Below are 21,277 nucleotides of genomic sequence, written 5' to 3'. Positions count from 1 at the left end.
CAGCTTAGTAGAAAATTCCAGGGCAAAGTCGTGTGCTTAGTACTGTGTCCTGTCCCTGGAAAATGAGGTCTTGAACCACACTATGCTGCCTGAGGTTATGGTAGTGTTGATGAAAGCAGGCCCTTGGGTGAGGGTCATCACCTGAGGTGATGCTAAGTTGGGGTGTGCCTGAGTCTTATAGCTGCAAGGATCTTCACAGTCTCAGGGGTACACTGAAGGCCACACTAAAGATGGCAGTGATGCAGGCTAAAACAGAAGTATGTCCCACTGGGGCATAGGTCTCTGCCTGGTGCCAGGGCAATTCTAGAGCCTCATCTGTAAGCACTGGCCTGGCAATAGTTGTGTTGCCTGAGGTTGGGGGATGGGTGTTGGAGACAGACTTTTGGCCACTAAGGCTTGTGTTAAGCTGGGCCAAACCTGACTCTCAGCCACAGAGGTCTGCATAGTCTTGTGAGGAGGGAGGTGTTCCTTAAGCCCACTCTAAGGGTGGAACTGAGGCAACAGAAACTTGGGTCTGTCCAGCTAGTGCACAGGTCTCTGCCTGATGACAGAGCTGAACTATAGCTCCTTGTCTGGGTTCTGGCCTGTGATCTGTGGCCTGCATAAGGGGCCTTCAGTTTCTGTCGGGTGCTTGTCTTATCCCAGTGGGTCTAACAAAGGGCTGTGAGACAAATTCCTTAACTAGCTTTTGTGCCCTATTCCCCAGAGGGTGAAATTCTGCTCCCTGGTGTGTCTCCCATGGTTAGGGAAGGGATGATGGAGGCAGTTCCTGCTACCTTGCTTAACACAAATCCAAAGCCTCAGTTCACGAGTATTGGCTTGGCAGTAGGGGGTCGTGGGGCTCTGCCCATCACTGAGTTTCACCATGGTGTACCTGGCACTGGGTTTCAAGTCTGAGGCCTGGACTTAATTCTCTCTTCCTTCCCCAAGTGGGAGGTATGTCTCCCCATGCTGGGGGGCTTGGAGTTGGGGAGGGATGATACAGGCACCTCTTCCCTTCCTGTCTTCTTCCATGCATCTTCTCATTTTGTCATACTAAAAGCAGGCACGATGATCTTTCACCTGATTTCTGTATCTCTTGTGCTGGGAGTGTAGTGCATGAATAGCTACTTGACTTGTCTGTGGAGAGAGATCACAGGGGGATCTTATTCAGCAGCCATCTTGCTCCAGATCCCCATTTTAAAATATTTCAATCTGTGGTTGGTTGAATCTGCACATGCAGGACCTATATTAACTGTACAGTCACATTTAATGCAAGGGCTTCAACATATGAATTTGATCCATAGCAGGCAATATAAACAAGAGAGGGGTGGATGATGGGGTGTCTTTGGAAAGAGTAGGTAGGGGAAGCCTTTCCAAGGAGGTGATATTCAGGGTTTGGTACAGCAACTCATTTTTGGTTCTTTGCTGGGACATTGTTTTGTTTGTTTGGTGGGACTTCTATTGTTGTTTTGTTTTGACAAGGGAGACACTGGAGTCTTTGAAGCCTTAGTTGGATCCCAGCTTTACCACTTATGACTTGGGCAAATTCCTTAACCTCTGTGTGCTTCATATTCTTCATCCACAAAATGGAAAGGGTAACAGTACCTACCTCACAGAATACCATAAGGATTTGCAGCACTGTCTAATAGACCTTTCTGTGATGATGGAATGTTCTGAAATCTGTTCTCTCCAGTACAGCAACCACTAGCCACATGTGGCTATGGAGTATTTGAAACGTGGCTAATGAGACTGAGCAACTGAACTCTAAATTTGACTTAATTTGCATTTAAATAGACACATGTGGCTAGTGGCTACAATATTGGAAAACACAAATTTAATTAATCCACACATGTAAAACAACACTGTACCTTGTATATAGCAAGTATCAATAAATGCCATCTAGGATAGTGTTAGTGATGGTTACAAGTATTTCTCTGGCAGATAAGAGGGTTTTTTTTTTGGTTTGTTTTTGTTTTGTTTTTGCTTGATTGTTTAGATAAATAGCAATCATACTTTATTTATTATAGTGTCTTGCTCCCCAAGTACACTGCTATGATGACCCTTACAACAGCTCCCTACCTGCCCACTTGTATCTTTGCTGAGCTACATGGTAGCCAAATCCCTGGGGGGTTAGCCTGTCTCCAGAATACTAACTATAATGTGTTCCTCCCTTTGTAGCAGGGTGGAGATCACTGGTGGGTACTATGAATACATCGATGTCAGCAGCTGCCAGGATATCATCCATCTCTACCACCTGCTCTGGTCTGCCACCATCCTCAATATTGTCGGCTTGTTCCTGGGCATCATCACTGCTGCGGTCCTCGGAGGCTTTAAGGACATGGTAAGGAAGGAAGTGACTTTCCATTTCCCAGTGGTTCCTGTTGGGTGTAGGGAGCAAGGCTAGGTAACTGGAGGAAATGGAGACCCATTTTTTTTAAATGTGTATTTTTTAGTTGTAGATGAACACAATACCTTTATTTTATTTATTCATTTTTATGAAGTGCTGAGGATTGAACCCAGTGCCTCACATGTGCTAACCACTAAGCCATGACCCCAGCCTGAGACCCATATTTTGAAGGGAGCAATCAGAAGTAATTGTTTCAAGGGTGTAGCTGCCTTCAAACATCTCAAGTTGAAGCAGTGTCATCAGTCTGCAAATATTTCTTGTTAACATGAATTACCTGTGCTCTTGAGGCATATCTTGAGGATGGGACGGGAGGAGGGTGGGGTGTTTTCTGTTCTCCCATTTATACGAGTTATGTAAACAGTCTGTCATACCTCTCCCTGACATTTTCAATAGAAAGCTTGGTTACTTTTTCCCTTAAAAGCTTTTGGTAGAGAAGGAAGGAAAGAAGGATTAATACTAGTCTCCCCCTCTTCAGGAATTTCACCCTGGAATTTCTCCAGAAAAAGCATCTAGGCTCTTTTCTTTTTGCATTTGAAGAGCCAGCCCCAGGCTAAGATGCTTGCCAGGTCTTACTTTCAATCTCAACCTCAACCTCAACCTCAGCATACCCACATTCCCTTTTCTCTCTTCCAAATCTTTTCCATATATTTGTGTGTTGTCTGCAAAGGTATGCCAGGATTCAGCACATAGTATGCACTCTTTAACAGTAGGTTTCTTCCTTTCTTTGCTTTTAAAGCACTTCTAAGCATTTATTTGCTAATTTGATAAGCCTTCATCTTTAATTATGGAGATGATAATTTTGAGCTATAATTATCAACCTGGCTTTATATTAGAATCTCCCAATGTGCATAAAAAGAAAAACCTCAAACAGAAAAGCCCAGATGCCTGGGCCACTTCTCCAGAGATTATGATTTAACTGGTTTACACTGAGGCCTAGGCATCAATGATTGTTTTAAAAGCTCCCCAGGTAATTCTGATCTGTAGCCATGGTTGAGCACCACTTCTTCAAAGGAATGTGCTTAGAGAATTATTTGTGCCTAAAAGGAGTTTGCTTTGGCCCCAGAAAGGAGAATAGGCAGTGAAACGAAAGTGAGGAATCAGGAATCAGGCAAAGGAAAGAGACCAGGCAGAGATACACACGAGAGTTTATTTGTAAGAACTGACAAATAAAGGCCATCTCTCCCTATGGAGAAAGCAACATAGGCTTGAGATTCGGGATTTTTATGGGGCAGGCTCAGGGATTAGAGCCGGATGGGTCCTAATGCAGGTGGTTACAGGTGTGGTTGGTATGGGGGGAGTAGTGATGCGTCCTTGGGCGGGAAAGTGAAATTTTTCTTAAAATGGTCTTTCACTTAAGATGGCTGTCCAGATGCTAAGCAAGGACCTTATAGCAGAGCTAGGCCTGTGCCTGTTTTTCGGCCCTGTTTCAGGTTCCCCAAGGAACTGGAACTTGAAAGGCAGTTTGTAACTTGATCCCAGACTGTCAAAAGGATGGGTGATGGAAAATGAAAGGTGGGGTTGGATAAGGGGGAAAAAACCTCTAGGTTTGAACAGCAAGTCCCCAGCAGAACTGGACTGACAGGAAATACTGAGCATCCCTGCTGCTGACCCTATGTCAAAAGAAATCCATTACTGCCCACACTCAGTCTTTCTCTTCTTTTCTTTCCCTCTCTTATATACACATTCCTTATTCACCTTCTCCCCTCCCTACAGAAATCTGAAGCTCTAAGGAGTACGGGAAGCACTAACATAGGCCTTAGGATGGAAAAGGATTTCTTGTAAGGATTTCTTGTGAGGGAGCTTTCAGGTGAGAGAGCTGAAGGAAATCTCTTTCTGGATTGGGGCTTCTTTAGAGAAAAAGAATTCCCTTTGTTCATGGAGACTTTCCCCCATGGGCAAATGGAAGGACTGGAAAATAAGCTTCCTAGTTGGTTGTTGAGGAGATGAGGATCTCAGGACTGGTAGGAGTTCCCTGATTGTTCCTAATGCTTTCAGGCGTGGGTGGCAGAGCCATCTTGATGCACAAATGGAGTAGGTGGTGGCTACTTGGTAGGCTCTATGGTGTTCCTGCAAGATGTCCCCTCTTTCCAGTTTTACACTTTAAAAGTAATAGTGCTGAAAATTCCACCATTTTTGGAAGATGGGCATTGTCCTCTTTCTCCTTGTCCACTTTCAAAATGCATATATTTTAAAAAGGAAAAAGGCTAATATGCCACAGACATGATAATAGCTTGTGCTACCACCCTCTCTGTGTGAAATATTGGATAAAATCCTTTTCCATGGTGATAGAAGGGGCTGTGATTTGAAGGCAAAGGGTACCTGGGGAAGACATCTTTTCTTCAAGAAATTTCTGGAAGTTAGAAAGAAGAAAGGATTGAGAAGGTAGTGCAATAAAAAATATAGTTCTGCCTAGCTTTTGGCCTTCAGACCTGTTTTTCCTTATTGTGCCCCTTTAAAAATGCAGGAGGAAGTCACAAACATAAAGTCAACCACTTTGAAGTATATAATTTAGTGGCAGTATATTCACAATGTAATGTCATGTCATGCAATTGTCACATCTGTTTAGTTCCAGAACTTTTTCATTACCTGAAACCTGTATCCATTAAACAGTTACTCCCTATTTCCCTTTTCCTGAGACTCAGATGCTACTAATCTGCTTTCTGTGCCTAGGGATTCATCTATTCTGGATCTTTCTTTCTTTTTTTGTGTATGGTACTAGGGATTAAACTGCGGGTCTCACACATGCTAGCCAAGCATTCTACCACTGAACTACATTCCCTGCACTTTTTTATTTTCTTGAGACAGGGTCTCACTAAGTTGCCCAGGCCAGCGCAACTTGTGATCTTCTTGTCTCAGTCTCCTGAGTCGCTGGTATTACAGGCATATGCCACCATGCCCAGCCCTATTCTCTGTATTTCATAAATATTGTGTCATAAAATGTGTGAATTTCTGTGTCTGGCTCCATTCACTTATAATTTTTAAAATTCATCTACCTTGCAGCATATATCAGTGTTTCATTTCTTTTTATGATTGAATGATAATTCCATTTATGGGTATACCACATTTTGTTTCTTTTTATCTGTTGTTGGACATTTGGATTGTTTCTACCTTTTGGCTATTGGGAATATGCCATTATTAACATTCATATAAAAGTATTGGTTGTTGGGCTGGGGATGTGGCTCAAGCAGTAGCGCGATCGCCTAGCATGCGTGCGGCCCAGGTTCGATCCTCAGCACCACATACAAAGATGTTGTGTCCGCCAAAAACTAAAAAATAAAATATTAAAAAAATAAAAGTATTGGTTGGAATACATGTTTCCAGTTCTTTTTGGCATAAACCTAGAGCTGGAACTGCTTGATTTTACAGTAATTTTGTATATAACTTTTAGAGGAACAGCCAAACTGTTTCCCTCAGCAGCTGTATCATTTTATATTCCTACCAACAGTATATAAGGGTTCCAATTTCTCCACATCCTCACTGATGCTTTCTTCTTAATTGTAGCCATTCTGGTGAGTGCAAAGTGGTATCTCATTGTAGATTTGATTTGCTTTTCCATAATGGCCAATGATGTTGGGTATCTTATGTGCTTGTGGGCAATTTGAAACCTTCTTTGGAGAAATACCTATTTAAGTTATTTGCCCATTTTTTAAATTGAGCATTTGTCTTTTTGTTATTGAGTTGTAAAAGTTCTTTATATATTGTGGATATTAGAACTCTATAGATATGTGATTTTAAAATATGTTCTCCCATTCTAAGGGTTCTCTTTTCATTTTATCAGTAATGTCCTTTGATGCCCAAACGTTTTTAAATTTTATCTGTTTTTGTTGTTGCTTGTGCTTTTGTTGTCATATGTAAGAATCCATTTTAAAATCCAAGAACATGAAGAATTTCCTGTTTTCTTCTAAGAATTTTATAGTGTTAGCTCTTACACGTACATTTTTAAATTTTTATTTGTTCTTTTTAGATGTGCATAACAGTAGAGTATATTTTGACATATTATGCATACAAGGAGTATAACTTATTCTAATTAGGAGCCCATTCTTGTGATTGTACATGATGTGGAGTTACACTGGTCATGTATTCATATATGAACATAAGAAAGTTCTGTCCAATTCATTCTACTGTCTTTCTTAATCCACCCCCCCTTCCCTTCAGTCCCCTTTGTCTAATCCAATGAACTTCTATTCTTCCCTCTCTCCTGCCCCCTTATTGTGTTTTAGCATCCACATATCAGCAAGAACATTCAGCCTTTGGTATTTTTTTTTTGATTGGGTTATTCCACTTAGCATGATAATTTCAAGTTCCATCCATTTACCAGCAAATGCCATAATTTCATTATTCTTTATGGCTGGGTAATATTCCATTGTGTATATGTACCACATTTTCTTTATTCATTCATCTGTTGAAGGGCACCTAGGTTGGTTCCATAGTTTAGCTATTATGAATTGAGCTGCTATAAACATTGATGTGGCTGCATCACTGTAGTATGCTGATTTCAAGTCCCTTGAGTATAGACCAAGGAGTGGGACAGCTGGGTCAAATGGTGGTTCCATTCCAAGTTTTCTGAGGAATCTCCATACTGCTTTCCAGAGTGGTTGCACCAATTTGCAGTCCCACCACAAATATATGAGTTACATGTAGATTTTTTTTATTTATTTTTTGTATCTGGTGTGAGGTAAGGGGTTCAATTTCATTCTCTTGCATGTGGATATCCAGTTGTCCTAGCACATTTGTTCAAGAGACTGTTCTTTCCCCCATTTTAGGTCTTAGCCCCCTTGTCAAAAAGCAGTTAATCTCAGATATATAAGTTCATCACCAAATTCTTAATTTCACTGTTATCTTTAACCTAGAGAGGAAAAATAAGTTTGTTGATAGTCCATCCTGATAAATGCAGTAGTAGCTCTAAACTTTCTAAAAGCATACTTGCACATTTACTTTTTTTGATCTTCATTATTACTCTCATGAGGTAAGTATTACTGTCCCAATTTAACAGTTGAGGAAATGTTCCAAGAAGGGTCAAATCACTTTCCCAGAGCTAAATAGCAGAACTGGGACTGGAGCCCAGATCTTTCAAATGCCAGAGACTTTTCACTTTCTACTCCATCCCCGCTGCCCCTAACATTTGGTTAGTCCTTTCTGGTTCTACAAGTGTTGTAATAGACATTACCTCCTTTGTTTAGTTGCTTTAATTAAAAAAAAAAATTAAAGTGAGTTTTTTTTTTTGCTAACTGTTGGGAGCTTCTTTAACAGTAAGGGTAGAGAGGGAGGGAAATACCAAGTACCTATCAAATGTCAAACCTACAAACTCTGTCAAGGACCAGTATGGACAATGAAAGGTGAAAGTAAATAACAGGGGAGATGATACTTGATTCACAGCATGAGCATGTAAGATGGGGCAACCGAGGAGGGACTATAACTTAGATCACTTTATTAAAACAAGAGCATGAGGTACAAGGTCCTGGAACACTAATCAGGTGAGCCTAAATAAAATCCTTGGCCTAGGTCCCAATGTCATTGGTGACTGTGTCTCCTCCCTGACTAGAGTGCCCTGGGGTCTCCAAGGAGGTCCAGAGGTGCTGGATGATGGAAGTCATTTCCAGGGAGTGAGGACAGAAGCCAAAGTCTGTGAGCTGGCAGCCTTCAATAGAAGCTGCTAGGAGCCACCATTTCCAGAATTGTGGGATCCTGAAAAGAAAAAGGATGTCTTCATTCCCTGATCAGAAAAAGTGCTTGGTGAAAAGGATAACAAACAAATGTTTGATGAAGTATAAGTTGACTAAATATCTGCAGACTTAAGATGAATCTTTAAAAAGTGAATACATATTGCCATTTTTCTCCTAACTGGTGTCTCTGGTTTGGAGTAAACTAAAGATGAATAAAAGTAGCAGTCTTTCCAAAGTCCACAATCATTGTCTCAGAATTGACTCAGTTTTGTCTAGGCAAGATTGCTTTCACCATTCCCTGTGCTACCTAGTAACCTTTTGTTTTACTGGAGCTCAAAATGGGGGTCTCACAATTTAAGCCCAAGAATTTTAACAAATACGCACATACTCACAGAGGTTCTTATGTGCACACAAATAGAAACAGAGCCTAAATCTGCTGTAAAATCAGAATTACTGATTTAAAATATAGCCAAACTATTATTTTGGACCATCTCTTTTGCCTCATACCTGCCCAATTCTTCATGTCCCCCTTCGCCTCACTCCCTCTTCTTTCTCTCTTGTTACCCTGTCCATTTTCTCTGCATCTTCTATCCCTGACTCTTTTCTCTAAAGTGGCTTTCCAATGCTTGTTCCATTTTCCTTTTGTATTTCTTTCTCTGTAAGTGCCCTTTCAAATATGGTCTTGACCCTTAGCCTCACTGAACACACAAACGCTTTTATAGATATAGCTGATGTTGCGGGATTGTCTTTCCATAGTTGGGCTTAGTTTATTTGGATAAAAGAGCTGGTTTCATTCTGTTTATAACAGACAGAAGATCAAGGGAACATGATTTCTGGTACTTCCCCATGGGTAGAATTTTCTTCTTAGAATTCTGGTGGAGAGGTAAGGGCATTTCTAAGGGCTCTTTCTGTAAAAAGCAAGCCAACCCTTGGAATGGTCAAGATCACACACACTAAAGAGTTTGACAAACATTTCTCAGGTTGTCTGTGAGCTGCATTGTAATGACTGAGGTTTGCAGCTCTTCAGACCTCCTAGAGATGTAAACAGTAACTCACTGCGAGGAAGAGAGCAGTAGAGCTGTGTTGAAACTTGCTGTAAGGGAGTTTCCCCTGCCAACACCCTCACAGTTGCCTGTGCCACTGCCAAAGCCTACCCACATATTTTCACTACTTGAGTGGAAGCTTCTGCTTTCTGCTAAAGTGTTGTAGACATATTCCAGAAAGAAGACACATTGATCTTTTGAGATAGCTCTCGATTATCCACATGAATGGAGAAGGAGTCAATGGTGGAGAAAAGAGAAAAATCATTTACCCCACATCTTGACCCACGTGGTACAAAGCACAGATGTACCTGGGAACTAATGAGCAGTAGTAACTTCCTTTAGACATTCTGTGGCCCTATTGAGAGCAGGGACTCTATGCTAGACATCCTTAGTTTAAACCCTTGAAGGCTTGAAGTGCTACATATACCATCAGCTTGTAAAAATGGTAAAATTTTTTCTGTGCTGTTTTGTTTGCAAAAAAAAAAAAAAAGGATCAATATACTCTGCTTGAACTTTCATAGCTTCTGTGCACTGCTAGCCATGCAGGGCTGAAGAGAAATTAATACCCTTCATGTCTACAGGAGAGCTCCTTAGTAAGGTTGGAATTTACAAGAATCTTTGCAACTTATACAAGCTCTTTATGATTGAATGCATTCTGTCATACCAAGAGCAGTAGCCTGTTCAGCCTTGTCCATTTGACATTTAGCATTTTGAGTCTTTTTTTTCTTTTTTAGTCCTTGTTTTTAAAAATGACATAAATAATTTCAATATTTATATAGGCATGAAAATTTCAAAAAATGTTGCAGGAAGGGTTGGGGATGCAGCTCAGCAGTAGAGTGCTTATCTAGCACGTGGGAGGCCCTGAGTTTGATACCCAGCACTGCAAAAAAAAAAAAATGTTTTGGGGAAAATGACACAGTGCATATTAGTTGTAAAAACATTGGCATTGGTGGAAAGTTAAGAGCCCCTATTCTCCTAATATTAGTCCCCTCCCCAGAGAGTCAATGGTTTGTTGTGAAGCTTTCCAGGTTTCTTTGCATTAATAAATATGCATACATATACAACTATTTCAACCTTTTTAAACATAAACTGGAATCATTCTATATTAATGTATCATAGTGGCATTAAAAATCAACAATATGCTTTGGAAATTTTTCTCTTTCACTAAATATAGGTCTCATTGTCTATCAAGAGCTACATGGTATTCCATGGTATAGATGTATCACAGTTTATTTAACCATTTTCCTAGTGATGAACATTTATGTTGTTTCTAATTTGTGTTTTTCTACAGAATCCTACTCTCCCAGCACTGAACTGTTCTGTTGAAAATGCCCATCCGACTGTTTCTTACTATGCTCGTCCCCAGGTGGCATCATACAATACCTACTACCATAGCCCTCCCCACCTGCCACCTTATTCTGCTTATGACTTTCAGGTATGTTTGGAGAGAAAAATAATTCTCTGTTTCCCTTGTTCTTGCTCAGGCTATCTTGTTCTTTCCCTCAATTCATTTATAGAACCTTCCCATTGTCTTCATAACATATACGAGGTAGCCAGGCTCTCTGTCCTTATTGCCTTTAGCATCCTATGGTACCAGTGACTAGGATAAGGACTAGTGGGCAGGAAATGAGAGATGGCAGAGATGAGAGGGTGGAAGTAGCACAAGAGGGGAAGAAATAGAGATGGAAGAAAAAGGAAGAGAAAGAGGAAAGGACCAAGGTGTCCCAAATTGTCTTGAACTATACCTACAAGAAGATAAACTGGCTGGAAAATGGCAGCTCATTAGTACATTATCAAGGACCCCTATACAACAGTGGCTTTTTTCCCATTCATTTGCCATGGGAAAAGGCCTATCCCTGCTCCTTAGCACAAGGGCCCTCTGAGACACACAAGCACTTGAATCAAACCTGCAATGAGGAAGTCCCTTTTTCTTCAGACTTCCTAAGACAACATAAAGAAAATATTTTTATAACACCCCTACCCTTTACTGCTGTATTATCACATAGGTCAGAAATAGTGTACTAAATTTGCACTTTCCCTTTTTCCTTTTGAGTGAGACTAAGTGCAGAAAAACAACCCCAAAAGGCACTTAATTAAAAGGGATTAATTATGTGCAGAGCACTGAACTGGGCACTTTATGGAAACAAATGAAGTGGTCCTTTAGACATGTCCAGTGACTGTGTTAGTCAGCTTTCCTTCACTATGACAAAATAGCTGAGGTAAACAACATAAGAAGAGAAAAGGTTTCTTTTGACTCACAATTTCAGAGGTTACAATCCATGGCCATTTGGCCCTGTTGCTTTGGGCCTCTAGCATCACCAAACATCATGGCAAGATTGTGTGATGAAAGAGGCCTATTCATCTCATGGTGACCAAGAAGCAAATAGAGAGACAGGAAGGGGCCAGAGTCCCACAACTGTCCCAGTTACCTAACTTCCTTCCACTAGGCCCCATCTCCTAAGGTTTCCACCACATCCCAGGAGCACCACAGGCTGGGAACCAAGTCTTCAATACACGGGCTTTGGGAGACCCTTCCAAATCAGAGCAGAAATTATAAGCTTTCAACCATATAAAAGTGGGGTTACACTAAAATCTGGTTAATTCAAAATTCAAGGACCATAGGAAAAACCTTTTAAGGGAAAGAAATAATGAATTTGCTTTCTGTTGAGTAAGAGCCCATGAATGCTCCATGGTGACATAAAAACATGATTGTTTGGGGGGTACTTCCAGTTAATGAGCCAGTTTGGCAATACAAAGCCCTTGGGCAACCTAATTTCAGATTCAGTTGAACAAAATAATTAAAACTTAAAGAACCTATTCAGTAGAATAAAGTATGATTGCATTTGATTTAGACACTGTTTGGAGAGGTCTGAGGCCTTATAATGCAATAATAATACATATAAGTATGAACATGGACTTGTTCACTCCTATAAAAGATAGTATTAGTACAAGAAGGTATCCATTAAAGCTTAGAAAAATGATGTTAGAATTTGTTTTAAAGCCTACTATATACTGAGATAGAAACCTCAGGTAACTTCTTATCCAAATATAGGCTGGAAAATGGAAATATGCTCAAGAAGGAACAGATAAGTTCAGTACTGACAGATGCAGGAAGTTATCCTTTAAAAAAACTCAGGCATGTTAGGCTAACACAAGGAGGATCACCATTCTCTTGGGGTCCCTATAATGAAACCATTTGGGGGTTGGGGCCACTTTCATTTTATATCAAAGTAAATTTCATTGATTTTTAGGGATTTACACTTTATAATGAGCCCCTTGAGTTGGGACAATAATATCTCTAGTGATGGTTCTCAGAAGCTCCAAGATAGGAAAAACCTCTTTGGGGTGTAGAGCCATGACTCCATCAGCCATTTGTCACTCAAACCCTATACCAGGAATGAAAATGAGATTGACAGTGTCAACAATGACTTTCGCATTGGGTTGCAGTTCAATCAACACTTACTCTATGTTCCCTTGTGCCGGGAACCATGCTAGGAGCTGTGGATATGATGGTTGAATAACAGTCCCTGCATTAAGAGATCTGTCTAGGGACTTGGGAGTGGGGATAGCATTGGTGACTAAAAAATAAATAAACTATTACTCAAAATGCTATAGAAACAGGGTACCTAATCCAGAGAAGGGATCCAGATTTAGCCACCTAGTACAAACCTACACTCTGGGTTTATAACAGGAACTAAAGGGACTGTAGAAATCTCTACTTTTTTAAAGCACTTTTTAATTGTAGGTAGACACAATACCTTTGTTTTATTTTTATGTGGTGTTGAGGATCAAATCCAGTGCCTTACGCATGCTAGGCAAGCGCTCTATTGCTGAGCCACAACCCCAGACCGAAACCTCTACTTTTTAATAACATCTACTATTCTTTGAGCATTTACTATGTTCCAAGCATTATACTTAAGAACTTAATATATGTCATCATGCAGTCATTTATGATCCCAGAAAGAGTCTCTTGACTCTTCCTTATTAAATCATTAAATTGGTCTCCCCTGAAAAGGGGTTCCCTTCCTTCATGCATTCCCCAACTTCCAATTCTTGTCCTAAACTCAAGCTGTCTTTTGTATTTTCTCTTTGGAGACTTTATAGTTATATGGTGTTGGTCTTGAGGGGGATTTGTTGTTGTTGATGGACCTTTATTTTATTTATTTTTACATGGTGCTGAGGATTGAATCCAGTGCCTCACATGTATTAGGCAAGCACTCTACCACTGAGCTACATCCCCAGCTCTATTTGTTCTTTTTAGATACACATGACAATCAAGTGTATTTTGACATACTATACATACATGGAATATAACTTATTCTAATTAGGATACCATTCTTGCAATTGTACATGATGTGGAGTTTCACTGGTTGTGTATTCATATACGAACATAGGAAAGTTATGTCCTATTCATTTTACTGCCTTTTCTATCCCCATCCCCCAAGGGATGTTTTTTAGAGTATTAGAATTATAGTAGTTGTGTTCTTCTCAACAAAGTCATGTATGCATGGAATTCAGTTTCAGTTCATGTCCCTCCTCTTCCCTCCTCTCCTCCCCCCCCCAGCATTCTCTTTCCTCCACTCTACTGATCTTCTTTTTGATCATTTATTTATTTTTGATTGGTTCTATTTATACATAAAGATGAAATCCCCTATGGTATGTTTATACATGCATATAGTGTTCTTAAAATTCATTCTGCATTTCCTCCAAGGGAAATGCTTTTAAGTAATTTGTCTCCCTTTTAGAACTTAGTATTTGAGTAGAACTTTCTTTTGTTCATCAAGGTCCATTATATTATACGTTCATGGGAGGAAAGGCCAGCTTTTATCCAAGAAAGCCAACATGCCAGGGAACATCTGCTTATGTTCTCAAATTAATATAAAGCAGTCAGCAAATGCACCCCAGCTCTGATGATAAAACCACCAGAAACACAAACTTGCCCTCAAAAGTCCAGAGCTCCCCCATGCTCTTCTCTGATTGAAAAATGACCCAAGATCTTGCCAGAAAATTGATCTTCCTCGATTTTATTCTGAACAACTTCCCCATTTTTGTAATTTCCAAATAGAACTATTTCTGTGACTTTGGGTTTGATGATTTCTATTTCCTTTTTACTCTGAGGCCAGTAGGAGGATGAGGAAAGTCATGCCCTTATTGCATAGCTGTCCAGTTAGGGAGCTTGGGAAACATTTCTTGTGGTCAGACCTGAGCAAAGACTTGGTTTTGATCAGCTGACCCTGAAGCAGTTTCAAGTACTGAGTATGGAGAAATGGAACTTTTCCATTTCCATTTCCATTGTACTCCAAAGTGTCCTTGCTTCTCATGAACTCCCCTTACTCCAAAGCAAGAAGGACATAAGCTGAGACTAATTTTACCTCCATGCTCATTTCCCTGGCACTCATTTTCCCACTATCCCTTCAGCTTTAGTCAAGTAGTCCAAAGTATGTATAGTGTATTAAGCATCAGTTTCTATTTCCTCTGGGAAATTAAACCCAGTGTGACTTTATATCAACCCCACAAGTTCTCAGTCATACTTTCCAGTCTGGCATACTGGACCAGTTCCCTGACATTAACCATGGACTAGTCCCTTCCATTTGATGAGTTGGCAAGTTGAAGCTTAAAAGCTAGCCTATGCAGAATGCAAGAGTCTCTATTTAAGCTCTTTATTAAGCACATGCAGGTACATTATGTTTCACCTAAACCACTCAAAATGACTCATTATAAATTGGGCCCATTTAATAAAAGGATTGCTTTAATCCTGGGGGAGGCAGTTTATGGCACAGGTTGCTGAGTGCCTCAGAAGGCTGTTGATGCTGTCACTCACCTTTTTCATTTTCCCCCTCCCGGCCAAGATTTTCCTTTCTTCTTCTCCTTTTACCTTGCTCCTCTCCTCCCTTTGCTTCACCTTCCTTTCATCCACCCTTCTCTTCATCTCCCCAGCTTTGCTTTCTGGGGCAAAACAGAGAGGGGATGTAAAGAACTAACGAATCCTGGATTTTATCTTTGGGGCAACTTCCCTCGCTAGTGATTGTCACTGGCCAGCTCCAGGGCTCTTTTTGGAGTCACAGCTCTATTATGCTCCTAAAGAGAGACACATGCCTTGACAGAAATGTACATTGATCCTGAAAAACATGGGCCAGCCATCGAGCAGAGAGGAGGCAGGCTATGGTGGAAGAGGTGGGAGAGGAGAGCCATGCATGTCCCTGAAGGGGACACTCTCTTAGCACCATCAGCCTATAGGTCATCCAGGCTTCCAAGAAGTGACTGAGAAAGCTAGAGGTGACTTAGGCCCAGCAGTGAGCTACTTAGATGCTCCTCATGTTCCATGGTGTGTGAGGATTCAAAGCTCTAATGTCAGACTCTCAGGCAGGAACCAAAATGCCACGCCAGCTCCCTAGCTACAACAAAGCCAGCTCTTTCCCAAGGTGCCTGCCTGTTGCTAGGAAACTACTCACTGGTACTGTGCCCCCCCCCGAACCCCAAGGGTGTGTGGACCATAGCCAGTTAGCTCTCTAGCTTTGCCAGAAACCCTTCAATTTTATCCTTAAGACTCCCAATTTTATCTTCAAAGGAAGTGAGAATCGCCTCCTCTGGTTTCTCCCATAATACTTCCCAACCATGAAACAGAGAAGTGAAAACCCAAGGGCCGTTGTTCCACCCCCCCTTTTATTATCAATGTGTACAACTGCCACCCATGGCAGCTGCTGCCCACAGAAGCCTTTTAATACCTCTCAGAACAGAACTCTCTTTAGCTGTACTGTAGGAAACTTGCTCCTCCCTTCTGTGGTTGGGAACACCTAAAACTGGCCTGTTGCCTTTCCCCATCCCTCTAAAGGGATTTAGAAGGGCAGAGTGCTACATGCCTGGACACAGAGTTTCTTGGCCCCTAGGGGCATTGTTTTCCTCTCTGGTTAGGAGGAGAGAGTTCTTAATTGAGGAAAGAAAGAGAAAGGAAGAATGTGATGGAATGCAGAGTGGAAAATTAAGAAATCACTATATAGTCATGTACTCCATAATGTTTTCATCAATGACAGAATGCACATACAGCAGTAGTCTCATAAAATTATATCACCTAGTAACATTATAGCCATCTTAGTTTGTACAAATAGACTCTGTGTTTGCACAGTGATGAAATTGCCTAATGATGCATTTCTCTGAACATACTCCTGATGCTGAGTGATACACCCCTGTACTGAGGTTTTAACAAAGGGTATTTTAGGAGGAGGGAGGAGAAAGACTGAGTTTTTAGGAAGGAATTTGGCTTATCATGAGTCCAGTGCCTCAACTGTTCTGCCTTTAAAGGCTCTCCAGGTTCGGTGACTCTGTCATTCCTTTACTCAGTGAAATTATGGATGGAATAGAGGAGGACAAGGAGGATGGCAGCTGCAGTCTCTTCTCAGTCCTATTATCATTACCCATTATGTAGTAAAGGACAGATATTTTAGTATCTTAAGCAAGACCCAGAAACCTGAATACCTCATTCCCAAGAATGCAGAGGTTAGGACTGGGTATACAGAGAATAAGACAGCTGGTCAGAGGCTCCAGACACCTCATATCAAGGTGGACCTTAGATTGCTGTAGGCTTGGAAAGTTGACATGATCCACTCAAACTCTGGTTAACAGCATAAAGTCACAGTGACTGCTTCACACCCTCTCCCAATACCATTTAAACTCTTAAGAAAATTTGGTATAAGTAGCTTTTAAAAATATGTACAAGCCATGCCAGGCACGGTGGCGCATGCTTGTAATCCCAGTGGCTCGGGAGGCTGAGGCAGGAGGATCTTGAGTTCAAAGCCAACCTAAGCAATTTAGAGAGGTGCTAAGCAACTCAGTGAGACCTTTCCTCTAAATAAAATATAAAATAGGACTAGAGATATGACTCAGTGATCAAGTGCCCCTGAGTTTAATTCCTAGTACCCCCACAAAAAAATATGTACCAGCCAGGTGCAGTAGCACACACCCATAAATCCAGTGGCTGGGGAGGCTGAGGCAGGAGGATCACAGGTTTGAAGCCACTCTCAGCAAATTAGTGAGGTTGTACGCAACCTAGAAAGACCCTGTCTGAAAATATAATAGAACTCAAAATAAAAATAAAATAAAAAGGGCTGGGGATGTGGCTCAGTGTTGAAGTGCTCCTAGGTTCAATGCCTTGTACCAAAACAAAACATACACACACACACACACACACAGAATGCACACATAAATATCAAATATTATATATATATATATATATATATATATAGAGAGAGAGAGAGAGAGAGAGATACATAGAGATATCAATATATATATATATATAGATAGATAAATATAGATATATATCCTAGAGCTAAGACAGAACAGAATATTTGCAGTTCTTCCATTCTGTTTGTCAATTTATGTTTGCTCTTCCTGAGAGCCCAAAACTGTTTTTCCTGCCTCTCACCATCCCCATAGTTCCCTCCAGTCTTCAGACCTCACACCAGTCTTGTTCTACCACTGGAACAAGAAAACACTACCCCTAAGCTGTGACAGTATTCTTTGAAAATAGATTTTATTTTTAAAAAGCATGCCAAGCTCATCTTCTATACATGTGAAGATATATTCACTCATTCAGGACTTATTGAACACCTACTACTTAGCAAGCACTGTTCTGAACTCTGGAGGATATAGCACTGAGCAAAACAAGTCAACTCTCCTTGAGCACAAAGAGCATTAGGATTAAGCATGGACATGGGCCAGGGAAAGAGAGGAGAAATGACTCTTAACTTGCCAGTTCACTGGATATTTTTAGAATTTGGATCTGCTCCTTTCCCAAAGATAGACAACACAAAGTAAAATTGAATCCTTGGTCTCTACAACCTGACATACTGCTCCTCCTTCTTACCATTGGTATTCTCACCACCATGCCTGTGTTACTCTTTGCTTTCCAACCTACCCTAAACCTGGAGGGTGATGCAGTGGTAGTTCAGATGGAATAGAAAATGATGGACTCGGAGTTGGAAGATTCCAGAGCCAAGAAAGCCATTTAATTTCTCTGGCTTTGTTTTTGTTTGTTTGTTTTTGTCTATGAGATGGGCTCCTGACCACTGTACTACTTCTCTGTGATAGATTCGTGGAGTGAAAACTTTCCCAGGGACTAATAACTTCACCTCATTAAATGTTCTTAAGGCCCAGAAAACCTTTTTTAAGACTAGTTGAGATGTAGTTGCATAGCTCAAGGGGGACAATAAGTCTGATGGCCTGGGTTTTAGATGCAATAAAGGGAGAGGTGTATTCAGAGACAACACATTAGAAGCAACAGGATCCAGTGGATGACTAGACGCACGGTTCAAGGGCAAGGAGCGGAGGATCACGTGAGGCTTGCAGCCTGAATGAGTAAGAGAACATGGGACCACCTGTTTCACATCCCTCATCAACTTTGTAAGGTTTAGAAGCTCTTTGAAATAAATCTGCATATTCATTTTTATGTAGTAATGATTATTCATGGAATTACAAACTCAAACTCACTGTCTAAGCTGATGTTTTCTTTTTATTACACAGCATTCCAGTGTCTTTCCATCCTCCCCTCCCTCTGGACTCTCTGATGAGCCCCAGTCTGCTTCTCCCTCGCCCAGCTACATGTGGTCCTCCAGTGCACCACCCCGTTACTCTCCACCCTATTATCCACCTTTTGAAAAGCCACCACCTTACAGTCCCTAAAGATGAATGCCTGCTGACTATTGAGATTTTTGTGGCTTTTGTATTTCTGCTTTAGTGGAAGTGTGTAGGGTACAAAATTTTAAGTGTGACTCTTATGCATAAAGTTTTGCAATGGCCTGCCAGGCTAGGGAGAGATAGGGATGAAGCTTATTTGTTATCAGTGCGGAGCAGGGGTGGCTAAGCTGAACCCAGCACTCCCAAGAAGAGCAGCTCACACTTTTAAGTGAGGCTGGGGAACCAACCCAGCAAGAAGCTTGTCATGTTTGGACCTGCATTACCCTATGCTCCACCTCTGTATTCAGCAAAAGCATGGTTGCCATCTGTTTCACTTTATGTAAAGGAGTGTTGTCCTCAGGCTCTTGGCAGATTGCCACCCTAGCACCCTGGTTGAAGGGCCCAGCTTATAGGCCCTATCTTTCCCTACTACCACTGTCAGTCCTTAAGGAAATTTCCCAGCTGATGGAGCTACACAGTAGTTCCAATACAGAGAGTTCTGGCTAAGATTTTGTTTGCTCATTTGGATGTTGAAAAAAGCTGCCCATATCTCACTCCTTTCTTCTCTGAATTGTAAAAGTGGCTGTTGTGATCATTTAGCTCAGCTTTTGTTATCGGTACCTCCTAAAGGGAAAAGTGCAATATTCCCTCTTCTCGAGTAGTGGGAAACAGGATTGATCTGGAAGCACTGAAATACAGAGCAACATGTAAGCTGTTCTAAGTAGATCTCGGTAATACATCTGATAATTTAGGAGACTGGTTTTACTACATGTTGCATCATTGCAAAATGCATTTGCTACAGGAGATACAAATCTTACAGTTGAAATTCAGAGTTTAAAAATGCTAGATTAGGTTGGGTTGTAATATGAATTGTTACTAATCTTTGTGACTATTTAATCTTCAAATATTGTGCTTCAACCCCAGCAAACCGCACGTATCCTGCACCCCACCCTAAAAGAATCATCTGTATTTTAATGCCACTGCTCTTATTGGTCCTTTTTCTGTTGAGACCAATCATGACAGCATTCAATTCAAGATTATGAGTGTTACAATGCCGCTTTAAGTCTGCAAAACCTCAAATGTAGCCAACTTGACAAATTCTTAAGTGTTACGGTAGATTTAAAATCCATCTGGCACATTGTGGTATTTGTACAGTTCTTTTAATTATACATAGCTTTAAACCATCAACCTGATGAGTTTAAGACACTTTGGCATCCATGTCTTCACTTCAGAATGAACACTTTCATTGGGATCTTGTGTTAACCTGAGAATTGATTGGTTTAAAGACAGATTGTTAATCCTACACTTGTATAATGTAAAAATACAGGGCTACAGGAGGGTACCTAAGTAGACAGTTCTGCAAACATGGAACATATACTGGAAAATTTTCCAGCCAATTTTGCTACCTCCTGACTTGATGGATTAGAGGTAGCAGACAAATGCTGGTGCTCCCATCTACCTTGTAGACACCTGACCATTAAGAATCATCAAGGCACAACTAGTGCACTCATTGTTCACAGTAAATGTTTGCAAAATATCATTTAATTTTTAGCATCATGAATGTCTTATCCAGATTTCAAATCTAAAAATCTATAATCCTATGCGTTATACAAAATCCCTATTATTTTTTACAGTTCTGAGCAGATTAAAATTCTAATGGATTTCAAAAAGGGACTAATAACCAATTGACTTACTATACAAATGTCAACTTGTAATACTCAAAATGAATTTTTTGCCATTTACACTTTACCTTTTGCTTTAGTGAACGTGTATATTTTTAAAGGCACCATTACACAGTATATCCTACATTTCTTAAAGTGTTAAGATTCTATGACTCATTTCTATGTATTTTTCTTACTTTACAAAATAACTTGAAACAGTATAGATTTTGTAACACTTAATTTCAGCAGCTTCTTTTTTATTACATTGAATTATATAAAGTGCATGTTACCCTAGAAAAATATTTGCTGCTTTACTCTTTTGCAAAACATTTGCTGTAATGAAGGAATTTGTATTTCCAATATGTATCTTGACTGCATTTTGTAATATTTACCGCTTTATTCCTAATTCTGCTTTAGAGTATTGAACGGGGCATGAAACATTAAATATTAATCCAGAACCTGTATAAACTGGATGTTGCTTAAAATCTGTATCACTGCCATGTTGAAAACCCAGACTGCTTTTGTGATGATTCAAATTAATAAAACTATCCTCCTCCTTATCCATTTACAGGTGTCCTTATGGTATCTATAAAAGTTTAGCAAATGCTCTAAACTAACTAACTCATTTGGACTATTATGGTTCAAGAAACAATGAAACATGATTAACCAATATATAAAATCTAATGGGGCCAAGTGTGGTGGCGCACGCCTGAAATCTCAGCAACTTTGGAGGCTGAGGCCCTAAGCAACTTAGTGAGACCCTGTCTCAAAATAAAAAAAAAAAAATTCAAAAAAAATGGGCTGGGGATGTGACTCAGTGGTTAGGCCCCTCTGGGTTCAATCCCTGGTACC

General features: G+C 40.5%; 1 protein-coding gene across 2 annotated transcripts in view; it reads left to right on the top strand.

Moving 5' to 3' along the window:
- The window catches only part of Tmem255a (transmembrane protein 255A), a 63,044-nt gene extending 42,059 nt beyond the window's left edge, over positions 1-20,985 (top strand). For both annotated transcript variants that reach the window (XM_046420925.2, XM_046420924.2), the window contains 3 exons: positions 2,161-2,323; positions 10,387-10,530; positions 18,612-20,985. In XM_046420925.2, the coding sequence (XP_046276881.1) occupies positions 2,161-2,323; positions 10,387-10,530; positions 18,612-18,770 (466 nt within the window). In that variant the 3' untranslated portion in view covers positions 18,771-20,985. The remainder of the gene's footprint in view (positions 1-2,160; positions 2,324-10,386; positions 10,531-18,611) is intronic.
- Positions 20,986-21,277: the final 292 nt, after the last annotated feature.

Source organism: Marmota monax, unplaced genomic scaffold (assembly GCF_021218885.2).
Source record: "Marmota monax isolate L192 unplaced genomic scaffold, Marmota_monax_Labrador192_F-V1.1 WCK01_AAM20220418_F8-fsc00155, whole genome shotgun sequence".
NCBI classification, from domain to species: Eukaryota; Metazoa; Chordata; class Mammalia; order Rodentia; family Sciuridae; genus Marmota; species Marmota monax.
This window is presented reverse-complemented; position numbering and strand designations above follow the sequence as displayed.